Below are 21,074 nucleotides of genomic sequence, written 5' to 3'. Positions count from 1 at the left end.
GAAAGCTGAAACTCCCGCACATGCAAACCTGCTTGTTAGAAGGTCCTTTGTAGATTGTATTTTCAACCAGCAACTCTGAGGAAATACAGTTGAAGTCAGAAGTTTTCATACACCTTAGCCAAATACATTTAAAATCAGTTTTTCACAATTCCTGACATTTAATCCTAGTAAAAATTCCCTGTCTTAGGTCAGTTAGGATCACCACTTTATTTTAAGAATGTGAAATGTCATAATAATAGTAGAGAGAATGATTTATTTCAGCTTTTATTTCTTTCATCACATTCCCAGTGGGTCAGAAGTTTACATACACTCAATTAATACTTGGTAGCATTGCCTTTAAATTGTTTAACTTGGGTCAAACATTTCGGGTTGCCTTCCACAATAAGTTGGGTGGATTTTGTCTCATTCCTCCTGACAGAGATGGTGTAACTGAGTCAGGTTTGTAGGCCTCCTTGCTCGCACACACTTTTTCAGTTCTGCCCACAAATGTTCTATAGGATTGAGGTCAGGGCTTTGTGATGGCCTCTCCAATACCTTGTCTTTGTTGTCCTTAAGCCATTTTGCCACAACTTTGGAAGTATGATTGGGGTCATTGTCCATTTGAAAGACCCATTTGCGACCAAGCTTTAACTTCCTGACTGATGTCTTGAGATGTTGCTTCAATATATCCACATAATTTTCCTACCTAATGATGCCATCTATTGTGTGAAGTGCACCAGTCCCTCCTGCAGTAAAGCACCCCCACGCTTCACGGTTGGGATGGTGTTCTTTGACTTGCAAGCATCCCCCTTTTTCCTCAAAACATAACAATGGTCATTATGGCCAAACAGTTCTATTTTTGTTTCATCAGACCAGAGGACATTTCTCCAAAAAGTACAATCTTTGTCCCCATGTGCAGTTGCAAACCGTAGTCTGGCTTTTTTATGGTGGTTTTGGAGCAGTGGCGTCTTCCTAGCTGAGCAGCCTTTCAGGTTATGTTGATATAGGACTCATTTTACTGTGGATATAGATACTTTTGTACCTGTTTCCTCCAGCATCTTCACAGGGTCCTTTGCTGTTTTTCTGGGATTGATTTGCACTTTTTGCACCGAAGTACGTTAATCTCTAGGAAACAGAACGCATCTCCTTCCTGAGCGGTATGACGGCTGCGTGGTCCCATGGTGTTTATACTTGCGTACTATTGTTTGTATAGATGAACGTGGTACCTTCAGGCGTTTGGAAATTGCTCCCAAGGATGAACCAGACTTGTGGAGGTTTACAATTTTTTGATTTTCCCATGATGTCAAGCAAAGAGGCACTGAGTTTGAAGGTAGGCCATGAAATACATCCACAGGTACACCTCCAAATGACTAAAATGATGCCAATTAGCCTATCAGAAGCTTCTAAAGCCATGATATCATTTTCTGAAAATTTTCAAGCTGTTAAAGGCACAGTCAGCTTAGTGTATGTAAACTTCTGACCCACTGGAATTGTGATACAGTGAATTATAAGTGAAATAATCTGTAAACAATTGTTGGAACAATTCAATGTGTCATGCACAAGGTAGATGTCCTAACTGACTTGCCAAAACTATAGTTTGTTAGCAAGAAATGTGTGGAGTGGTTGAAAAACTAGTTTTAATGACTCCAACATCAGTGTATGTAAACTTCCGACTTCAACTGTAACGCTGGAAAAAAAATGTCACACAGTGTTAGTTTTATCATTTTTTGTACAATATGATACAGAACAGAGTAAAAACTGAATTTCGACTGCAATGAACCCTGGCAGGCATGAGCTGTAGGCTACTGTTCTGTTTGTTGCAATAATCACATTCAATAAGAGCTCAATTAATTCACAGTCCCCCGACCCCTACACACAAACAGGCGGTGCAGCCTCTGAAGCACCTTATCACAATTAGGCTATTAGTGATTCCATTAGAAAGCTGAAAAAGTATGATAATGATGTTAGCGTTGTCCTGGCAACTCCATGGCTTTTCGTGACTATAAAACAGCTTTGAGGGGCGGTATGTTTTTTTGCGGTGTGCATCAGGTTGGGAGAGAGGTTACACCAAACCTGCTCCTGGACAGATACTGCTTCGTGTCTAACATACATAAAACCGTTATTCTATCAATTAAGTCATCATGTTGAAACTTCCGGAAAAGTCCAGCAGCCAAACAGGCACCAGAATCCTCCTCGAGGCCATGTCGAACGATAAGGTCCACCTGGCGAGGTTCATTCTCGACGCACTGGATGGGAAAATCATCGACTCCAAAACGGAGGGCGCGCAGACCCCTCTCATCTCATCTGTTCTGCTACCCGAATGTCAGACCAGGTCCAAATTCATAGAGATGCTTCTCCATAGGGGCGCCAGCGTCAATTGTCAAGACGAGAGCGGCCGCACTGCCCTCAGTTACGCATGTGAAAAAGGTTACCTTGACGCGGTGAAGATTTTGGTTAGAAACAACGCAGATCCAGAGATGGTTGACGCGTGGGGGAACACTGCGCTGATGTACGCGGCAGTGGCTGGTCACTCACCGGTCGTTGCGTTCTTGGTGAGAGCCTTCAAGAGACTGGGGCTTCAAATAGACCGACAGAATAACGTCGGTAACTCGGCAGTGGAGGTAGCAAAGTTTCTCGGCCACACAGACTGTTTTTATGCGCTTACCAGTAACTCAAAGAAAACCCGTGAAAATGACGTTGGAGATCAGAAAGATGGTCATTCCCACGTCAGCTCGGATTGTAACGTAAATGAGGAGAAGTTGGAGAGAAAGTTATTGGATCCCATTAAGACACCAGACGTTCTCCAGGCCTGTCCCCAAAGCAACAGCTTGACAGCAGTGGACGGGACATGGCTCCTGAGGCGTTCGGGTCGCAGAAGAAATTCTTTGATCTTAAAGAGTCGATTACAGTCAATGGATTCCATTGAGGAGTTTGAGAGAGAGATTGACATCCCCACATTCCCACAGGAGCTGGTTTTCTCGGGTGTTCTCACCCCCAAACCCCCTCCTCGATCTAACAACCTACAGACCTGCCCAAACCCGAAAACAATCTCAGTCATCACCAAACTTGGGGAAAAGTTCACCAGCTCCGACAATCACCTGCCTCCTCTTACCAGAGGATCTGAGCATCTTAATCACATGTCAGTTCTATATTCGCCCCGGCCGGCCAAAAACAACCTCAAAACCACCAAAAGCTGCGTGTCAATATCTGCGCCAATAGCCTCTTCGTCCTCTCGTCTTGGTGTCCTACTAACTCCTATCACAGGCAACAAAGGCAAAGACGAATGGGATGATGTCAAACTGAAAACAGGACCTGCCTTTAGTGTGAGGAGATTTGACGACAGCTACTACCAGAAAAGGTGCAGTTTGCCCACAAGCATCCTCAGTCCTGCACCTCCTGACCGTTCGAAAATGCCTTTACACAAAACCAAAACTATGTGGAGAAACGTTTCACCGACGGCCAACACCGAAATTCCAGATTTTACACCACCTGTCACCAGCTCCTCAACGACGTTCACGGTATTGGGCAACAAACTGTTTCGGAGGTTTACATTCCCCGCGTTTAAACAGAGCGGGAAGGAGGCGCAGGGGGGCGCGTGTGGAGGAGATCCCGCCTCAGGTTCACCGCGAGGAATGCCGCGTTCAGAGACGTTCCCGCTGAGCACAAGACACCCGCAGGTGGGTAGCAAGCCCAGCATTGACAGTATCAGTGCAGTGAAATGCGAGTTTGACTTCAATTTTAAAACGGCCCATTCCTCTTAAACAGTATTTCTCTGAGGATCATGCGTAATAGCCAAATGTCCTTTTGGAGAGTTGCGGTGTGTGAAGGCTTTTTCCGCCACTTCTTTTATTCCAACACTACTAACACATTTTATTACACTTGCCTAATTGTGATTCTAGATTGAGGACTATAGGAGATGAGTTGAATCAGGTGTGTTAGTTCTGCCTTGGGCTGGAACAAATACCTGTACACACTAGTGTTGGGAACGGGACGGGACAAACGCAAAGGCATATCCACCCGGAAGCCTCATGCAGCACAAATAGGATTCCTGTGCTACTGTAAAGATGATGTACATTTACTTTGAAGAACAAACGCCATCACTTTCATAACTACTCATATCGGTTGTGAAATATCAATACAATACATGTCATTCCTTTAAATTGTTTTCATGGATTGCATTTCTATTTCAGTTACATTCTTGAATTGTGAAATATTAAGATAAATTAATAAATCTTTGTTGGTATTTCTAAATGGAAAGTGTTTGTGTTCTTTGGAGGAGGAAAGTGTGTGTAAGTTATGAAATCTTCATATAACCTTGACGTTAGAATACTGGGTCATTCTGGAAAGTCTACTGAGAAAGCTATCACATTTATACTGCGCTATGGTTATTTCATGTATTATGTATTGCCTATGTTTGTGGAAGCAATGTGAAGGAGGGGGGGGTAGAGGTGACACGAGTATAGAGGTGTCAGAGCTGAAACGGTTGACAGACAGTTTTGACCCGATCAGCTATTATTTTCTGAGTGCTTGGCATACACTGGCAATGTCCGCTATTGCCAAATTACAAGAGATACAACATCATCTGACACATCACACATATTCATTCGTGCCGTGTGTTTATTACCGTTTAAAATCATTAGAATCATAGACACACAAAAGTCAAGAGTGTGTATTTAAGCTGTAGTATGCACAATGTCTATGACAAAGGTGTGAGAGAGCGGACACTTGCACACGCACTGCCGGGTGTTCTCAAGACTTGAGTTCACACTCCGTTGTGTGTGCGGGAGAGCACGTCGCCAGACTGCCATCCACGCGCACACACACCACATCAACTGCAACCTGCCCAGAAGGAGAGAAGAGGTGGTAGCACACACCTCAGCTGCAATCACAGAGATGGAAACAGCAGCATTGCGGAACTGACTAGCTGTGGTTGCTGCTGCGAAGCTTTTTGAAGGAAACTAACTTCGGGAGAGAAACTTAACTTCTTCCCCACAGCGAATCGCCTGAGTCACGCAGAGCGTCGTTTCCGGCTCCCTGTCTGTCTTAGTATGTGCAGGGGAAACTCTGCTTCGCCGCCGGTGACGCTCACCAAAAGCTCTCTCATCGTCTGAATTTAGAGAGAGGAGAGAGTCTTAATTAAGCTGTACAATGCGTTCAGATAGCAGTTAACGAAACAGCCGTGACATTTTAATACGCAGCAAACCAGATGCGAACTCTCACATTCACCTGGAGATTTGCTGCATTCGCGATGATCGTGACTACGAGACACTGAGCAGCTGTATCCCTCCTCTCTCTCTTTCTCCCTCCCGCTCTCTCTTTTGTCTTTTTCTCTCTCTCGCTCTCTCTTTGCGGGTTCACTACAAGGCTACCAGCCATTTAGCCATTTCAGCAGTGCAATGGAGCAGCTCAGATTCAGCACCTTGGACACCGCTGGAGTTCTACTGTGTTTGTTCGGTAAGCTGTGTGTGTGTGTATGTGTGTGGCATACAATATTTTGGTCGTGACTGCACGCTGCAACCTGCGTGTCTCTTTGTCTTTGTGTGTGTGTGTGTGTGTGTGTTTATACGACATTTCGGTCGTGACTGCACACTGCAGCCTGCGTGTCTGTCTTTGTGTGTGTGTGTGTGTGTGTGTGAGAGAGAGAGAGAGAGAGAGAGACATATTCCTGTTGAGTTTGTGCTTAGAGGCACAGCCACCTGTTTTGACGTCAGTGCGGCGAAAAGCTGAAAAGCGCTTTATGAGAAAAAGAGTCACGTGCTTGTCATTATTAGAGCATTAGACTCACGGATATGGGCGTCCCTATGTGCTGCCCATGTCGCTAAGGAATGCACGGGACGAGTAACTCACTCACTTGAGATCGAAGAGGTATCTTACAACCGTGTCATGTAGCTGTGTATTGTTTTACATCCGAGTGGGCAAATATACTCAAGAGAAGATTCGCTAAATGACCGGCCCTTTGTCTTTTGGGAGAAGACAAGTCCCTTTGAGCCTAATTTTTGAGTTTTTGGGCACACTGGGTTTGCTGATCATGCATGTTTGCATGTCAAGCACTGATTATTCAGTCTGCAACATCATTGACAGTAAAACCCATTCTTTCCAACCATCATTGACGGAAAATAAAGTCGTTCATTATTCTATTTTCTATAGATTCTATTTTATTCTGTTCCATCTGCTGATCTCACATGTTAATTTAAGGATCGGACCCTTTTTTTTTTTCTTCCAATTTTCGCATAAAATGGCACCCAAATCTAACTGCCTGTAGCTCAGGACCTGAAGCAAGGATATGCATATTCTTGATACCATTTGAAAGGAAACATTGAAGTTTGTGAATGTAGGAGAATGTAGGATGTAGGAGAATGTAGGATGTAGGAGAATGTAGGATGTAGGAGAATGTAGGATGTAGGAGAATGTAGGATGTAGGAGAATGTAGGAGAATATAAGACCTTAGATCTGGTAAAAGATAACACAAAGAAAAAAAACGTGTTTAAAAAATTATATTTGTACCATCATCTTTGAAGTGCAAGAGAAAGGCCATAATGTATTATTTCCAGCCCAGGCGCAATTTAGATTTTGGCCACTAGATGGGAGCAGTGTGCGCTCAAAGTTTTAGACTCATCCAATGAGCCATTGTATTTCTGTTCAATATGTTGTATCAAGACTGCCCAAATGTTTCTAATTGGTTTATTAATCACTTTTTAAAAGTGCACTCTCCTCAAACAATAGCATGGTATTATTTCACTGTAATAGCTACTGTACATTGGACAGTGCAGTTAGATTAACAATAATGTAATATTTCTGCCAATATCAGATATGTCCATGTCCTGGGAAATATTCTTGTTATTTACAACCTCATGCTAATCACATTAGCATACCTTAGCTCAACCGTCCGTGGGGGACCCACCAATCATGTAGAAGTTTTTAAGCATATTCATTGGAATATAGTTGGCGCTAGAAAACATATAAACTGTTATTGATTTGCCACTCTATTCCCACTGTACTCTACACTGCTGACATGACTCTATATTTCCCTGTGTTCAGTGATCCTGGTCCGGTTTACGGTCACCGCTGAGCAGGAGGGAGAGAACCTCTCCGGTCTGTCCACCAACCCGGATAAAGACATATTCGTGGTCCGAGAGAACGGGACCACCTGCCTCATGGTCGAGTTCGCTGTCCGCTTCACGGTCCCCTTCGATGTCCTCGCGCTCAACGGAATAGATGTAAGACACGACTCCGACCTGTCAGACTTCATCTGTCTATCAACTTGAACTGACAGTGACACACTGTCCCATTTCTGTATGTAACAATCAGACACAAGGACACCCATGCCACGGTATTACGCACTTTGGCCTGTGCGTAAAATGCAGATCTTTTGGAAACACTGTACTGGGCTGTAGCAACAGCGTACCAGTGTGAAACAATTCATAGAAGAGTAGTCTACTGAGAATAAAACAAGTGTCTGATCGACACAATGAATCATACACGACTGAATTATCTGTTCTGTCCTTTGCAGCTTATCACGGAGAATGCGTATCTGGCTCTGCCTCGCGGGGCAGACATAGAGGGGAAATGCGGGAGCCAGGATGCCCATATACACATCTCGTGGAATGATAACGCCTACACACTCCGCATCTACTTCGTCAAGGTTTGTCCGCTAATATGCAATAGTCAGTGGGCAAGCGGAGGCGATTTAGAATGACCCAAAATCCTTAAGTGCGTTTACCCCTGTGGAATTCTTGTAAAAATCTGTTTGGGTAACATCGCCTACACATAACAGCCAGGCATAATGTTCTGCTGCTGGTGACGATATGGTAAAAAAATAATATTGGAAAGCAGGGAATGACCGTGTGTGTGTGTGTGTGTGTGTGTGTGTGTGTGTGTGTGTGTGTGTGTGTGTGTGTGTGTGTGTGTTGCAGGAAATCAGTGGCAAGGGACATGTGTGGAAAATTAGCAAGGTGCAGTTCGTTTATGACACCTCGGAGAAAACGCATTTCCTCAACCCATACAACCGTGAGTAGCAATTGTAACCCACTCAGCAATTTCTGTTTGTTTTGCGGTATGGTTTCATTGAAAAAATTATTTCACATTTGTACTAAACTGATACAATAAAGAAAGACAATTCACATGGGCCTTTGGATATTTCCAAATTTAATTTGTATTTTTTCCATTTTCTTTCTACAAAACATTATTATTATTATTATTATGTTCCTTCTGAATATTTCTTTGGTCACTTCTGATTTATTGCAGTCATTTCGATGAGATATATTATAAAATCATTCATTTAATAGCCGTCATGACTTATTGAGAAGCATTGATTATAAATGAAATTCACTAATATAGGCTACATTCACATAGCTTACCCTGACCGCACCATTTTTGGATTCAATATTAATCCACATTTAAAAATCATGATGGGACAGGCTGGAGTGAAGTTGAAAATGGAGTTATTGAAAGCAAACATTGCATTTTTTTCTGGATTTTCATGGAAGCACGTTTTGATTATACTGTAGGTCGCCCTTTTTTTCTGTACACGCTGTTGGTGTGTCTATCGCAGTGGCCGTTTTATGTGTTTGTAAAAACACAGAGATTCATATAACACTTGTACATAGAGGTTTTATACTTAAGAGGTTTTAACATTTCAATACTTATTCCTAAATCTTTCACAAATATTTGCTGAATAGGCTATATAGACTTTTATTTCGATATTGTGTAGCCTATAGGTCTACACATTTCTTTAACCAACTTCTATTAAAGACATGTTTTTGTGTTTCTCTGTATGAAATGCATGCTTGTGTGTGTGTTTGTACCTACCTACTCATGTAATATGTCTCCTCATATACTGTATCATCCTATTTCTTCTCTCCATACAGCTGGGAAGCACACAGCCAGCACCCACCATTTGTCAGCGTTAGAGACCCCTGCTGGCCGCTCATATGTCTGCGAGGCTAAGCAGACACTCACCCTCATCTCCAGTGACCACCAGAAGGGAGTGACTGTTGCCATAAGTGACGTCCAGATCCAGCCCTTCGACATCAACTCAGATTTCATGTTCAGTGAAGGTACAGACTCTAACCTTAACTAACTGTAGTTTAACTAACTGTAATTCGAACTCTAAAGTCATACAGCCATGTTCAGTGAAGGTACAGACTCTAACCCTAACGTCATACAGCCATGTTCAGTGAAGGTACAGACTCTAACCCTAACGTCATACAGCCATGTTCAGTGAAGGTACAGACTGTAAATCTAACGTCATACAGCCATGTTCAGTGAAGGTACAGACTCTAACCCTAACGTCATACAGCCATGTTCAGTGAAGGTACAGACTCTAACCCTAACGTCATACAGCCATGTTCAGTGAAGGTACAGACTGTAACCCTAACGTCATACAGCCATGTTCAGTGAAAGTACAGACTGTAACTCTAACGTCATACAGCCATGTTCAGTGAAGGTACAGACTCTAACCCTAACGTCATACAGCCATGTTCAGTGAAGGTACAGACTGTAGCCCTAACGTCATACAGCCATGTTCAGTGAAGGTACAGACTCTAACCCTAACGTCATACAGCTATGTTCAGTGAAGGTACAGACTGTAACCCTAACGTCATACAGCCATGTTCAGTGAAGGTACAGACTGTAACTCTAACGTCATACAGCCATGTTCAGTGAAGGTACAGACTCTAACCCTAACGTCATACAGCCATGTTCAGTGAAGGTACAGACTCTAACCCTAACGTCATACAGCCATGTTCAGTGAAGGTACAGACTGTAAATCTAACGTCATACAGCCATGTTCAGTGAAGGTACAGACTCTAACCCTAACGTCATACAGCCATGTTCAGTGAAGGTACAGACTCTAACCCTAACGTCATACAGCCATGTTCAGTGAAGGTACAGACTCTAACCCTAACGTCATACAGCCATGTTCAGTGAAGGTACAGACTGTAACTCTAACGTCATACAGCCATGTTCAGTGAAGGTACAGACTCTAACCCTAACGTCATACAGCCATGTTCAGTGAAGGTACAGACTCTAACCCTAACGTCATACAGCCATGTTCAGTGAAGGTACAGACTCTAACCCTAACGTCATACAGCCATGTTCAGTGAAGGTACAGACTCTAACCCTAACGTCATACAGCCATGTTCAGTGAAGGTACAGACTGTAACCCTAACGTCATACAGCCATATTCAGTGAAGGTACAGACTCTAACCCTAACGTCATACAGCCATGTTCAGTGAAGGTACAGACTGTAACCCTAACGTCATACAGCCATGTTCAGTGAAGGTACAGACTGTAACTCTAACGTCATACAGCCATGTTCAGTGAAGGTACAGACTCTAACCCTAACGTCATACAGCCATGTTCAGTGAAGGTACAGACTCTAACCCTAACGTCATACAGCCATGTTCAGTGAAGGTACAGACTGTAACTCTAACGTCATACAGCCATGTTCAGTGAAGGTACAGACTCTAACCCTAACGTCATACAGCCATGTTCAGTGAAGGTATAGACTCTAACCCTAACGTCATACAGCCATACATCTCAAATGTATATTCCAGTATCAAAAAGTGTGTCATCTTGAGGAGAGATCTGACACTAGTGAGGATGATGGTGATGACAGTTTGCCGTAAAGTAGTATTGGAGAAGTTATCTCACAACTCCTACAAACTGCACTCTCCCTGCTCCCTTCATCTCCCTCTCCCTCACCCTTCTCTCTCTCTGGGGGCTGGGGGATGTTACTGCAGATTGAAGAGCAGAGCTGCAGAGAGGGATGGAGGGAGGATGAAAGAGAGGAAAGAGAGTAGAGGAGAAAGCGAGAGTGGTCATTAGGACTTTATTGCTGTAGTTATATCCCTGTCCTCAATGCAGACTTTAGACTTTAGTTCTATAGTTCTGTCATGACTCTCTCTCCTGGGTGAGGATCAGAGGTGCCAGATCAGCTTGGCACATGGCAGGACAGATAGCTCCCCCTGGTTTGCTTCTAAATGTTGTATAAAATAAATTATTACGTATAAGAATACTTTTGAAAAGATAGAAATATGATTTTAGCCTTCTAAATGAAATAATGGCTTTTCATATTAACCTGGGCCAAGTCCGTAACCACGCCCATGTGAGCACAGACATTGTGTCAACATGATGGAACCACCTTTCCGACCAGAGGGCTTAAAAGGACTCGCGGAAGAATTAAAATATTAGACCAAGTAGGTGGATGGTGTAACCTGGACGTCACAAAATGGTTAAAACTACAAGACCAGAAAATGTTAAGACCCTCTGAAACTTTTGACAATTAAATAAGTTGAAGAAGTTGAAGTCTAAGTGTTATTGTTTATTAGTTTACTCTGATTGGGGGAAGGGTGGTAGGGTTTGCGGGGAATAATAAAGGTATATTCTAAAAAAAAAAGTATGTATGTCTATATAGGTATGTGTATGTATATATATGCGTATGTACAGTGGGCTCCAAAATGACTGGCACCCCTGACTGGCAATGCACAAACAATGCTTAAACAAATATAAACAATATAATTATAGAGATAACCTCAAAATACCAACATGTGAGAAATACTGTACTTTATTAATGTTTCAATGGAACCAACCAAAATGATTGATTGATTTAGTTAAAAATCTATGTCCTCCAAATAAAGGTTTCACAATTAATGTCACCCTTAAAGATTATTGTAAATAGCATCTACCAAAATTAAACCACAAATTAAATTCCACTTATTTAAGTTTATCTAAGTCTTAAGGAACTATATTGAGCCATTACATCACTTCCTGTTTCACTAGGATATAAAAATGAGGTAACACACATGCAATATCCCACTGTCATCCAACACCATGAAGACAACAGAAGAACTAGCAGTTCAAAAGAGACAGATGGTCATAGACCTTCATAAATCTGGTAATGGCTACAAGAAAATCCACAAACGATTGAATATACCACTGAGCACTGTCAGGGCAATTATTAGAAAATTCAAAAGATATGGAACAGTTGAAAACCTCATGGGTAGAGGACGCAAATGCATTTTGCCCCCCAGGATAGGGAGGAGGATGGTGAGAGAAGCAACTAAATCCCCAAGAATCACTGTGAAAGAATTGCAGGCCTTTGTGGCATCTTGGGGTCACCAGGATTCAAAAAGCACCATCAGACGCCACCTCCACAACCACAGGCTCTTTGGAAGGGTTGCCAGAGGGTTGCCAGAAGAAAGCCCTTCCTGACCCAAAGACACAGACGCAAGCGCTTAGAGTTTGCCAAACGTAATTTAATTTATGACTGGAAGAAGGTGCTCTGGTCAGATGAGACCAAAATGGAACGTTTTGGTCAGATACAGCATCAGCATGTTTGGCGTCGAAACAGATGCATACAAGGAGAGGCACCTCATACCCACGGTGTAATACGGAGGGGGGTCAGTGATGTTTTGGGGCTGTTTTAATTCCAGAGGTCCAGGGGCACTGGTTATAATTGATGGCATAATGAATTCTACCAAGTATCAGGCAATTTTGGCTGACAATCTGGTTGCCTCTGCCAGAAGGCTGTGACTTGGCCGTAGGTGGACATTCCAACAAGACAATGACCCAAAAACATACCTCAAGATCCACACAGAAATGGTTCTGTGACAACAAAATCAATGTTCTGCCGTGGCCATCTCTGTAGCCGGACCTCAATCCAATCCAAAACCTGTGGGCTGAGTGGAAGAGGGCAGTTGATAAGCGCAAACCCAAGAACGTGAAGGATCTTGAAAGGATCTGCATAAAGGAATGATCCAAAATCCCTCCAGATATGTTCCCTAACCTTGTCAAACATTACAGGAAAAGACCATGCTGTTATCCTTGTCAGAGGTGATTGCACTAAGTACTAAATGAGGAGTGCCAATAATTATGAAACCTTGATTTTGGTTAAATTTATTTTGTATTAAATAATTTAATGATTTTGGTTGGTTCCATTGAAACATTAATAAAGCACAGCATTTCTCACATGTTGGTATTTTGAGTTTATCTCTATAATTATATTGTTTCTATTTGTTAAAGTATTGTTTGTGCATTGCCAGTCAGGGGTGCCAGTCATTTTGGAGCCCACTGTATATGGATATATATATTTAGCCCCCAAAAAATATATGGGGGGTTGGAAATGATGCAGACAATTACATTGATGGAAGCAACAATCTTTCCGCAATATTAAGCTGATCCAATCCTTTAGAAAAATAAAATTAAAAAAATAAGTTGAAGACTAGACCAATACATTCCCAGTCTGCAGCTGGTATGTAAAGTAGTCTAGAACAATTGACCAAGACGAGAGGGAAGAACAGATCTCTCTCACCATCACAGGTACCTCTGAGGTATCTATGTATAACAGAGGGAAGTACAGATCCCTGTGAACACCGCATGGTACACCTCTGATGTATCCATTCGAACGAACACTCAGCGACAAAGAAGCCTACAACTAAGGACATCGTGACCTCTGGTGGACAACCAGAGACTTACATCGAACTACTTGCCGTAGAAGGATAGAGTGATTTCAACAGAAAGACGCCAGAGAAAGACATCTACGCTTAAATATATGTTTCACTTCTAATCCGAATGAGCGATTGTTAGGGTGCTAAATATTCATATTTGCGGTGAGCGTAGTTTCCAAATGTATGTACGATAAGTCCACTTTCTTTGTCTCTCCTGCTCTTTATCTTTCCCCACCCCTTTCCATTGTGTAATAAGTCATCATATCGGGTTAGTCCACTAGGGACTTTTCATGTGCATTATTTTTTAATTTTTTTTATTTCACCTTTATTTAACCAGGTAGGCTAGTTGAGAACAAGTTCTCATTTGCAACTGCGACCTGGCCAAGATAAAGCATAGCAGTGTGAACAGACAACACAGAGTTACACATGGAGTAAACCATTAACAAGTCAATAACACAGTAGAAAAAAAGGGGGGAGTGCACACATACAATGTGTGCAAAAGGCATGAGGTAGGCGAATAATTACAATTTTGCAGATTAACACTGGAGTGATAAATGATCAGATGGTCATGTACAGGTAGAGATATTGGTGTGCAAAAGAGCAGAAAAGTAAATAAATAAAACAGTATGGGGATGAGGTAGTTGAAAATGGGTGGGCTATTTACCAATAGACTATGTACAGCTGCAGAGATCGGTTAGCTGCTCAGATAGCTGATGTTTGAAGTTGGTGAGGGAGATAAAAGTCTCCAACTTCAGCGATTTTTGCAATTCGTTCCAGTCACAGGCAGCAGAGTACTGGAACGAAAGGCGGCCGAATGAGGTGTTGGCTTTAGGGATGATCAATGAGATACACCTGCTGGAGCGCGTGCTACGGATGGGTGTTGCCATCGTGACCAGTGAACTGAGATAAGGCGGAGCTTTACCTAGCATGGACTTGTAGATGACCTGGAGCCAGTGGGTCTGGCGACGAATATGTAGCTAGGGCCAGCCGACTAGAGCATACAAGTCGCAGTGGTGGGTGGTATAAGGTGCTTTAGTGACAAAACGGATGGCACTGTGATAGACTGCATCCAGTTTGCTGAGTAGAGTGTTGGAAGCCATTTTGTAGATGACATCGCCGGTTGAGGATCGGTAGGATAGTCAGTTTTACTAGGGTAAGCTTGGCGGCGTGAGTGAAGGAGGCTTTGTTGCGGAATAGAAAGCCGACTCTTGATTTGATTTTCGATTGGAGATGTTTGATATGAGTCTGGAAGGAGAGTTTGCAGTCTAGCCAGACACCTAGGTACTTATAGATGTCCACATATTCAAGGTCGGAACCATCCAGGGTGGTGATGCTAGTCGGGCATGCGGGTGCAGGCAGCGATCGGTTGAAAAGCATGCATTTGGTTTTACTAGCGTTTAAGAGCAGTTGGAGGCCACGGAAGGAGTGTTGTATGGCATTGAAGCTCGTTTGGAGGTTAGATAGCACAGTGTCCAATGACGGGCCGAAAGTATATAGAATGGTGTCGTCTGCGTAGAGGTGGATCAGGAATCGCCCGCAGCAAGAGCAACATCATTGATATATACAGAGAAAAGAGTCGGCCCGAGAATTGAACCCTGTGGCACCCCATAGAGACTGCCAGAGGACCGGACAGCATGCCCTCCGATTTGACACACTGAACTCTGTCTGCAAAGTAATTGGTGAACCAGGCAAGGCAGTCATCCGAAAAACCGAGGCTACTGATCTGCCGATAAGAATATGGTGATTGACAGAGTCGAAGGCCTTGGCAAGGTCGATGAAGACGGCTGCACAGTACTGTCTTTTATCGATGGCGGTTATGATATCGTTTAGTACCTTGAGTGTGGCTGAGGTGCACCCGTGACCGGCTCGGAAACCAGATTGCACAGCGGAGAAGGTACGGTGGGATTCGAGATGGTCAGTGACCTGTTTGTTGACTTGGCTTTCGAAGACCTTAGATAGGCAGGGCAGGATGGATATAGGTCTGTAACAGTTTGGGTCCAGGGTGTCTCCCCCTTTGAAGAGGGGGATGACTGCGGCAGCTTTCCAATCCTTGGGGATCTCGGACGATATGAAAGAGAGGTTGAACAGGCTGGTAATAGGGGTTGCGACAATGGCGGCGGATAGTTTCAGAAATAGAGGGTCCAGATTGTCAAGCCCAGCTGATTTGTACGGGTCCAGGTTTTGGAGCTCTTTCAGAACATCTGCTATCTGGATTTGGGTAAAGGAGAACCTGGAGAGGCTTGGGCGAGGAGCTGCTGGGGGGGCGGAGCTGTTGGCCGAGGTTGGAGAAGCCAGGCGGAAGGCATGGCCAGCTGTTGAGAAATGCTTATTGAAGTTTTCGATAATCATGGATTTATCGGTGGTGACCGTGTTACCTAGCCTCAGTGCAGTGGGCAGCTGGGAGGAGGTGCTCTTGTTCTCCATGGACTTCACAGTGTCCCAGAACTTTTGGAGTTGGAGCTACAGGATGCAAACTTCTGCCTGAAGAAGCTGGCCTTAGCTTTCCTGACTGACTGCGTGTATTGGTTCCTGACTTCCTGAACAGTTGCATATCACGGGACTCTTCGATGCTATTGCAGTCCGCCACAGGATGTTTTTGTGCTGGTCGAGGGCAGTCAGGTCTGGAGTAAACCAAGGGCTGTATCTGTTCTTGGTTCTGCATTTTTTGAACGGAGCATGCTTATCTAAAATGGAGAGGAAGTTGCTTTTAAAGAATGACCAGGCATCCTCAACTGACGGGATGAGGTCAATGTCCTTCCAGGATACCCGGGCCAGGTCGATTAGGAAGGCCTGCTCACAGAATTGTTTTAGGGAGCGTTTGACAGTGATGAGGGGTGGTCGTTTGACTGCGGCTCCGTAGCGGATACAGGCAATGAGGCAGTGATCGCTGAGATCCTGGTTGAAGACAGCGGAGGTGTATTTGGAGGGCCAGTTGGTCAGGATGACGTCTATGAGGGTGCCCTTGTTTACAGAGTTAGGGTTGTACCTGGTGGGTTCCTTGATGATTTGTGTGAGATTGAGGGCATCTAGCTTAGATTGTAGGACTGCCGGGGTGTTAAGCATATCCCAGTTTAGGTCACCTAACAGAACAAACTCTGAAGCTAGATGGGGGCGATCAATTCACAAATGGTGTCCAGGGCACAGCTGGGAGCTGAGGGGGTCGGTAGCAGGCGGCAACAGTGAGAGACTTATTTCTGGAGAGAGTAATTTTCAAAATTAGTAGTTCGAACTGTTTGGGTATGGACCTGGAAAGTATGACATTACTTTGCAGGCTATCTCTGCAGTAGACTGCAACTCCTCCCCTTTGGCAGTTCTATCGTGACGGAAGATGTTATAGTTGGGTATGGAAATCTCTGAATTTTGGTGGCCTTCCTGAGCCAGGATTCAGACACAGCAAGGACATCAGGGTTAGCAGAGTGTGCTAAAGCAGTGAGTAAAACAAACTTAGGAGGAGGCTTCTGATGTTGACATGCATGAAACCAAGGCTTTTTCGATCACAGAAGTCAACAAATGAGGGTACCTGGGGACATGAGGGCCTGGGTTTACCTCCACATCACCCGCGGAACAGAGAAGGAGTAGTATGAGGGTGCGGCTAAAGGCTATCAAAACTGGTCGCCTAGAGCGTTGGGGACAGAGAATAAGAGGAGCAGGTTTCTGGGCATGGTAGAATATATTCAGGGCATAATGCGCAGACAGGGGTATGGTGGGGTGCGGGTACAGCGGAGGTAAGCCCAGGCCCCGGGTGATGATGAGAGAGGTTGTATCTCTGGACATGCTGGTTGTAATGGGTGAGGTCACCGCATGTGTGGGAGGTGGGACAAAGGAGTTATCAGGGGTATGAAGAGTGGAACTAGGGGGTCCATTGTGAACTAAAACAATGAAAACTAACCTGAACAACAGTATACAAGGCATATTGACATTCGAGAGAGACATACAGCGAGGCATACAGTAACCACAGGTGTTGAATTGGGAAAGCTAGCTAAAACAGTAGGTTAGACAACAACAGCTAATCAGCTGGCACGACAACAGCAGGTAAAATGGCGTTGACTAGGCAACGGGGCCAACAGATAAAACAAACAAGCAGAATGGAGTACCGTGATTCCGTATCACATTGGGTGAGGCAGGTTTCCGGAAGGTACGAACAAATTAAACAAACTAAACAAATAAAAAATCAAAAAGAGATAGAAAGTAAATATGGGTGTTTGGGACGCGGCGATGCAGACGGTTAGCAGGCCTGTGCTAGCAAGCTAACAGTTCGTAGATAGCTAGATAGCTAGATAGCTAGTTGTGAAGACCCAGCTGAAAAATGTTCCATTTGCGGTGGGAATCCGGGGAAGAAATCGGTGGATGAAAAAAATAAATAGGTCCGTTATGCTCTGGTTAGAGTCGCGTTGTTCGAACTGGCGAGAGCTTTCCGGGCTGAAGGTTAGCTGATGACCGGTTAGCTGAAGACCGCTAGCATGGCTAGTGGTTTGCTGGCTAGTTAGCTTCAGTTGAGCTTCAGTTGAGGGGTTCCGGTTCCGAAGTAAATATAAATATAAATACTTTAGGAAAAATAGCTACATTGGGTGAGGCGGGTTGCAGGAGAGTATTTGGAAGCTAGGTTTAGCAAAATGTTTTTAAAGAGATATGCGAAGAAAAATATGTAAAAAACGAAGGAGATATATACAGGGGACACGACACGACAGGACTTACTGCTACGCCATCTTGGAAGACTGTTAGTAATCGATAACCTATACCGTGTGTGTTTCTGTGTTTCTGTGTGATTATTTAGTTAGTTAGTTAGTAAATAAATAGTTAAGCCAATTTGTGTATTGCTGATTCATCACTTAGGCTAGTGTTCTTGCGGATTAAGATATTTGTGACATTCAGAATGAGACTGATATGAGAAAATAATTGAATGATGACTGGTATGATATTGATATATTCTTGAGTTAATTCGGGAAACGATAACTCATTAAATAAACTTTTCCCGTGGTGCCCCAAATTACTAAGGAATCAATTGTTTCATAATGTATTTAATCAAGTAATAATTTAACTTTGGAGGTAATTATTCGATGAATAGCAGTCATCACATTAATGATAGTCACGTCACGACAATTCTATACTGTGACCTCTAAAGGCGATCATGCTTCTCTCTCTGGACGGCAGTAAACTACACTGTTTTTTTCTACAGTACCCTTCAACTATAGTGTTTATTAACCCGTGGTATACAGAAGCTTTTCATCTGGCACACATTCTGTAAGATCTGCTAACCACCAGAGAGCAGTCCACCAATGATGACGTAAACAATGGAGTAAATACATACTATGATCCAGGAAATAATGTACAGTACATGTAAAAATACAGATCACTTAGCTAATATGAACTAAATTATTTTAAGGCCCTGACTGTTATGGCCCTGACTGCCCTTAAATGTGACTCTTTCTAATTTAGAGACCAGTGAGACTCTGTTTCTGGGACATTTTGACCTCATATTATTAAATGTTGACCTTTGACCTGTTATTAATCAGTGATGTCACGTTAACGCTCTCTCGTAGAGGAGAACCTTCTCACTGTGGGGATGGGAACAAATTAAGGGATGTGACTGACCAGCAAACCCATGTTTAATTTCCCAGTTAGTTAAAGTTAAGGTTAGGATTAGGGTTAAGGTTAGGGTTTAGAGTTTAGGGTTGCAGGCCAGTCATGTAACTTTAGTTGCACATGTGTGGATAGAACTGTGTGTGTCTGTGTGTGTCTGTCTGTGTGTGTCTGTCTGTCTGTCTGTCTGTCTGTCTGTCTGTCTGTCTGTCTGTCTGTCTGTCTGTCTGTCTGTCTGTCTGTCTGTCTGTCTGTCTGTCTGTCTGTCTGTGTGTGTGTGTGTGTGTGTGTGTGTGTGTGTGTGTGTGTGTAGGGGTAGGTAGCATGTGTTTGAATGCTCTTTTGAGCTTATTTGACACATGAACACATCAGTAACAGTTGATTTAATGCAAGGCATTGCATGGCAACAGACAGACAAAAACACACACACACACACACACACACACACACACACACACACACACACACACACACACACACACACACACACACACACACACACACACACACACACACACACACACAGTTCTAATCTATTCACACATGAATGTGTTGTTTGTGTGTGTGTGTGTATGTGTGTGTGTGTGTCTACCTGCAGCCTATAAGTGCATCACGGACCAGAGGGAACAGCTGGAGGAGACTCTTCCTCTGATCCTGGGCTTCATCCTGGGCCTCATCATCGTCATCACACTGTCCGTCTACCACTTCCACCTTAAACTGACCGCTGCCACTCAGTCTCAGCTGCCTTGCGACCGATCCATGTACAACAACATGTAAGGAACTGGACATTTAAACAGCTACTGTACCACAAATCTCCCTGGTCAAGAGGAATATGTAAGAAATCAGATATTATCATCACAATAGTACAACTCCATGTTCAAGGTAATAGGACATTGAAACAAGCACAACGTGATGTTCAAGGTAATAGGACATTGAAACAAGCACAACTTCATGTTCAAGGTAATAGGACATTGAAACAAGCACAATGTGATGTTCAAGGTAATAGGACATTGAAACAAGCACAAGGTGATGTTCAAGGTAATAGGACATTGAAACAAGCACAATGTGATGTTCAAGGTAATAGGACATTGAAACAAGCACAATGTGATGTTCAAGGTAATAGGACATTGAAACAAGCACAATGTGATGTTCAAGGTAATAGGACATTGAAACAAGCACAATGTGATGTTCAAGGTAATAGGACATTGAAACAAGCACAATGTGATGTTCAAGACATTACAACCACTATACTATAAAATCAAGACAACATGACCACTCTCCATTCAAGGATTGGACATTAGAACAACAATCATTGACTACAATTATAACCGCAACGCTCCTGCCTCTCCAAAGTCAAACCAACGTGACTTCCCCTGCTCTGAACTTCACCATATATTGGAGAGAAGGCCAGAACTTGATGGAGGCCTAACTTGCAATATGGCTAACTTGAGATATGCTTTTGAGTAAAACCATGCATTGAAGTCAATTGGAGACTTGCGCAACATTTGATTTACGCGCAGAGATTTTTCAGTTAGCATCCCACCCATAGATGGTGTTCTGTTGTTTGTGTCCATAAATCGTGGTTATGTGGAGAAGCCTGCAGTTTGTCATTCCCCATCCCCTGTCTCTCTGTCTTTCCTGTGAACATGCTGCAAAACAAGTTGTGAAAGTGGAGAGTGTTGTGCTGTGTGCAGGTGTTTCAACGACCCTCAGAAATCATGAAAAATAAAGAATTGCAGGCAGTGTATTTACTTTGGTTTAATGGATCCTTTTCCAGATCCCATTTTATGGAATTATATCAAGAACAAATATGAAATATGTAAATAAAAAAATAATAAAACATCTTCTGTAAAAAACTTGCAAAGAAATTATGTAATAATTTATCTTCAATCAGAATGTCAGAAGAACAAAGTGTATCATTGTGAAAGAAATGTGCGATATTTAAGCTTCAAAAATAATAAATGTACAATATTTTCAGAAAGAACTATGCTGATGCAAACTAATGTTCACCGAAATAAATTTCCTAGGAGATGTCCTAAACCTGCGTAGGTCTTTTTTCATGTTGTT

At 43.2% G+C, this 21,074-nt stretch overlaps 2 protein-coding genes across 2 annotated transcripts; both read left to right on the top strand.

Moving 5' to 3' along the window:
- Positions 1–1,048: 1,048 nt before the first annotated feature.
- LOC135574670 (uncharacterized) lies at positions 1,049–4,151 on the top strand. The gene has a single exon (XM_065026258.1). The coding sequence runs from the start codon at positions 2,121–2,123 to the stop codon at positions 3,738–3,740; it is 1,620 nt and encodes a 539-aa protein (XP_064882330.1). The 5' UTR covers positions 1,049–2,120; the 3' UTR covers positions 3,741–4,151.
- Positions 4,152–4,823: 672 nt separating this feature from the next.
- On the top strand, positions 4,824–21,047 carry LOC115123685 (lysosome-associated membrane glycoprotein 5-like). The gene is made up of 6 exons (XM_029653040.2): positions 4,824–5,433; positions 7,018–7,196; positions 7,490–7,621; positions 7,893–7,986; positions 8,847–9,035; positions 19,606–21,047. The coding sequence occupies exons 1-6, from the start codon at positions 5,376–5,378 to the stop codon at positions 19,782–19,784; spliced, it is 831 nt and encodes a 276-aa protein (XP_029508900.1). The 5' UTR covers positions 4,824–5,375; the 3' UTR covers positions 19,785–21,047.
- The last annotated feature ends 27 nt before the right edge of the window (positions 21,048–21,074 follow it).

Source organism: Oncorhynchus nerka, linkage group LG13, assembly GCF_034236695.1.
Source record: "Oncorhynchus nerka isolate Pitt River linkage group LG13, Oner_Uvic_2.0, whole genome shotgun sequence".
NCBI classification, from domain to species: domain Eukaryota; kingdom Metazoa; phylum Chordata; class Actinopteri; order Salmoniformes; family Salmonidae; genus Oncorhynchus; species Oncorhynchus nerka.
Note: the sequence above shows the minus strand (reverse complement) of the source record. Positions and strands in the feature narration are given on the sequence as shown.

Bases quoted from the DNA above. Each gene is read 5' to 3' on its own strand.
- LOC135574670 (XM_065026258.1), top strand. From the start codon at position 2,121: ATGTTGAAACTTCCGGAAAAGTCCAGCAGCCAAACAGGCACCAGAATC.
- LOC115123685 (XM_029653040.2), top strand. From the start codon at position 5,376: ATGGAGCAGCTCAGATTCAGCACCTTGGACACCGCTGGAGTTCTACTG. The intron at 7,197-7,489 runs GTAAGACACGAC...TGTCCTTTGCAG, and splicing joins TCGCGCTCAACGGAATAGAT to CTTATCACGGAGAATGCGTA. The intron at 7,622-7,892 runs GTTTGTCCGCTA...TGTGTGTTGCAG, and splicing joins TCCGCATCTACTTCGTCAAG to GAAATCAGTGGCAAGGGACA.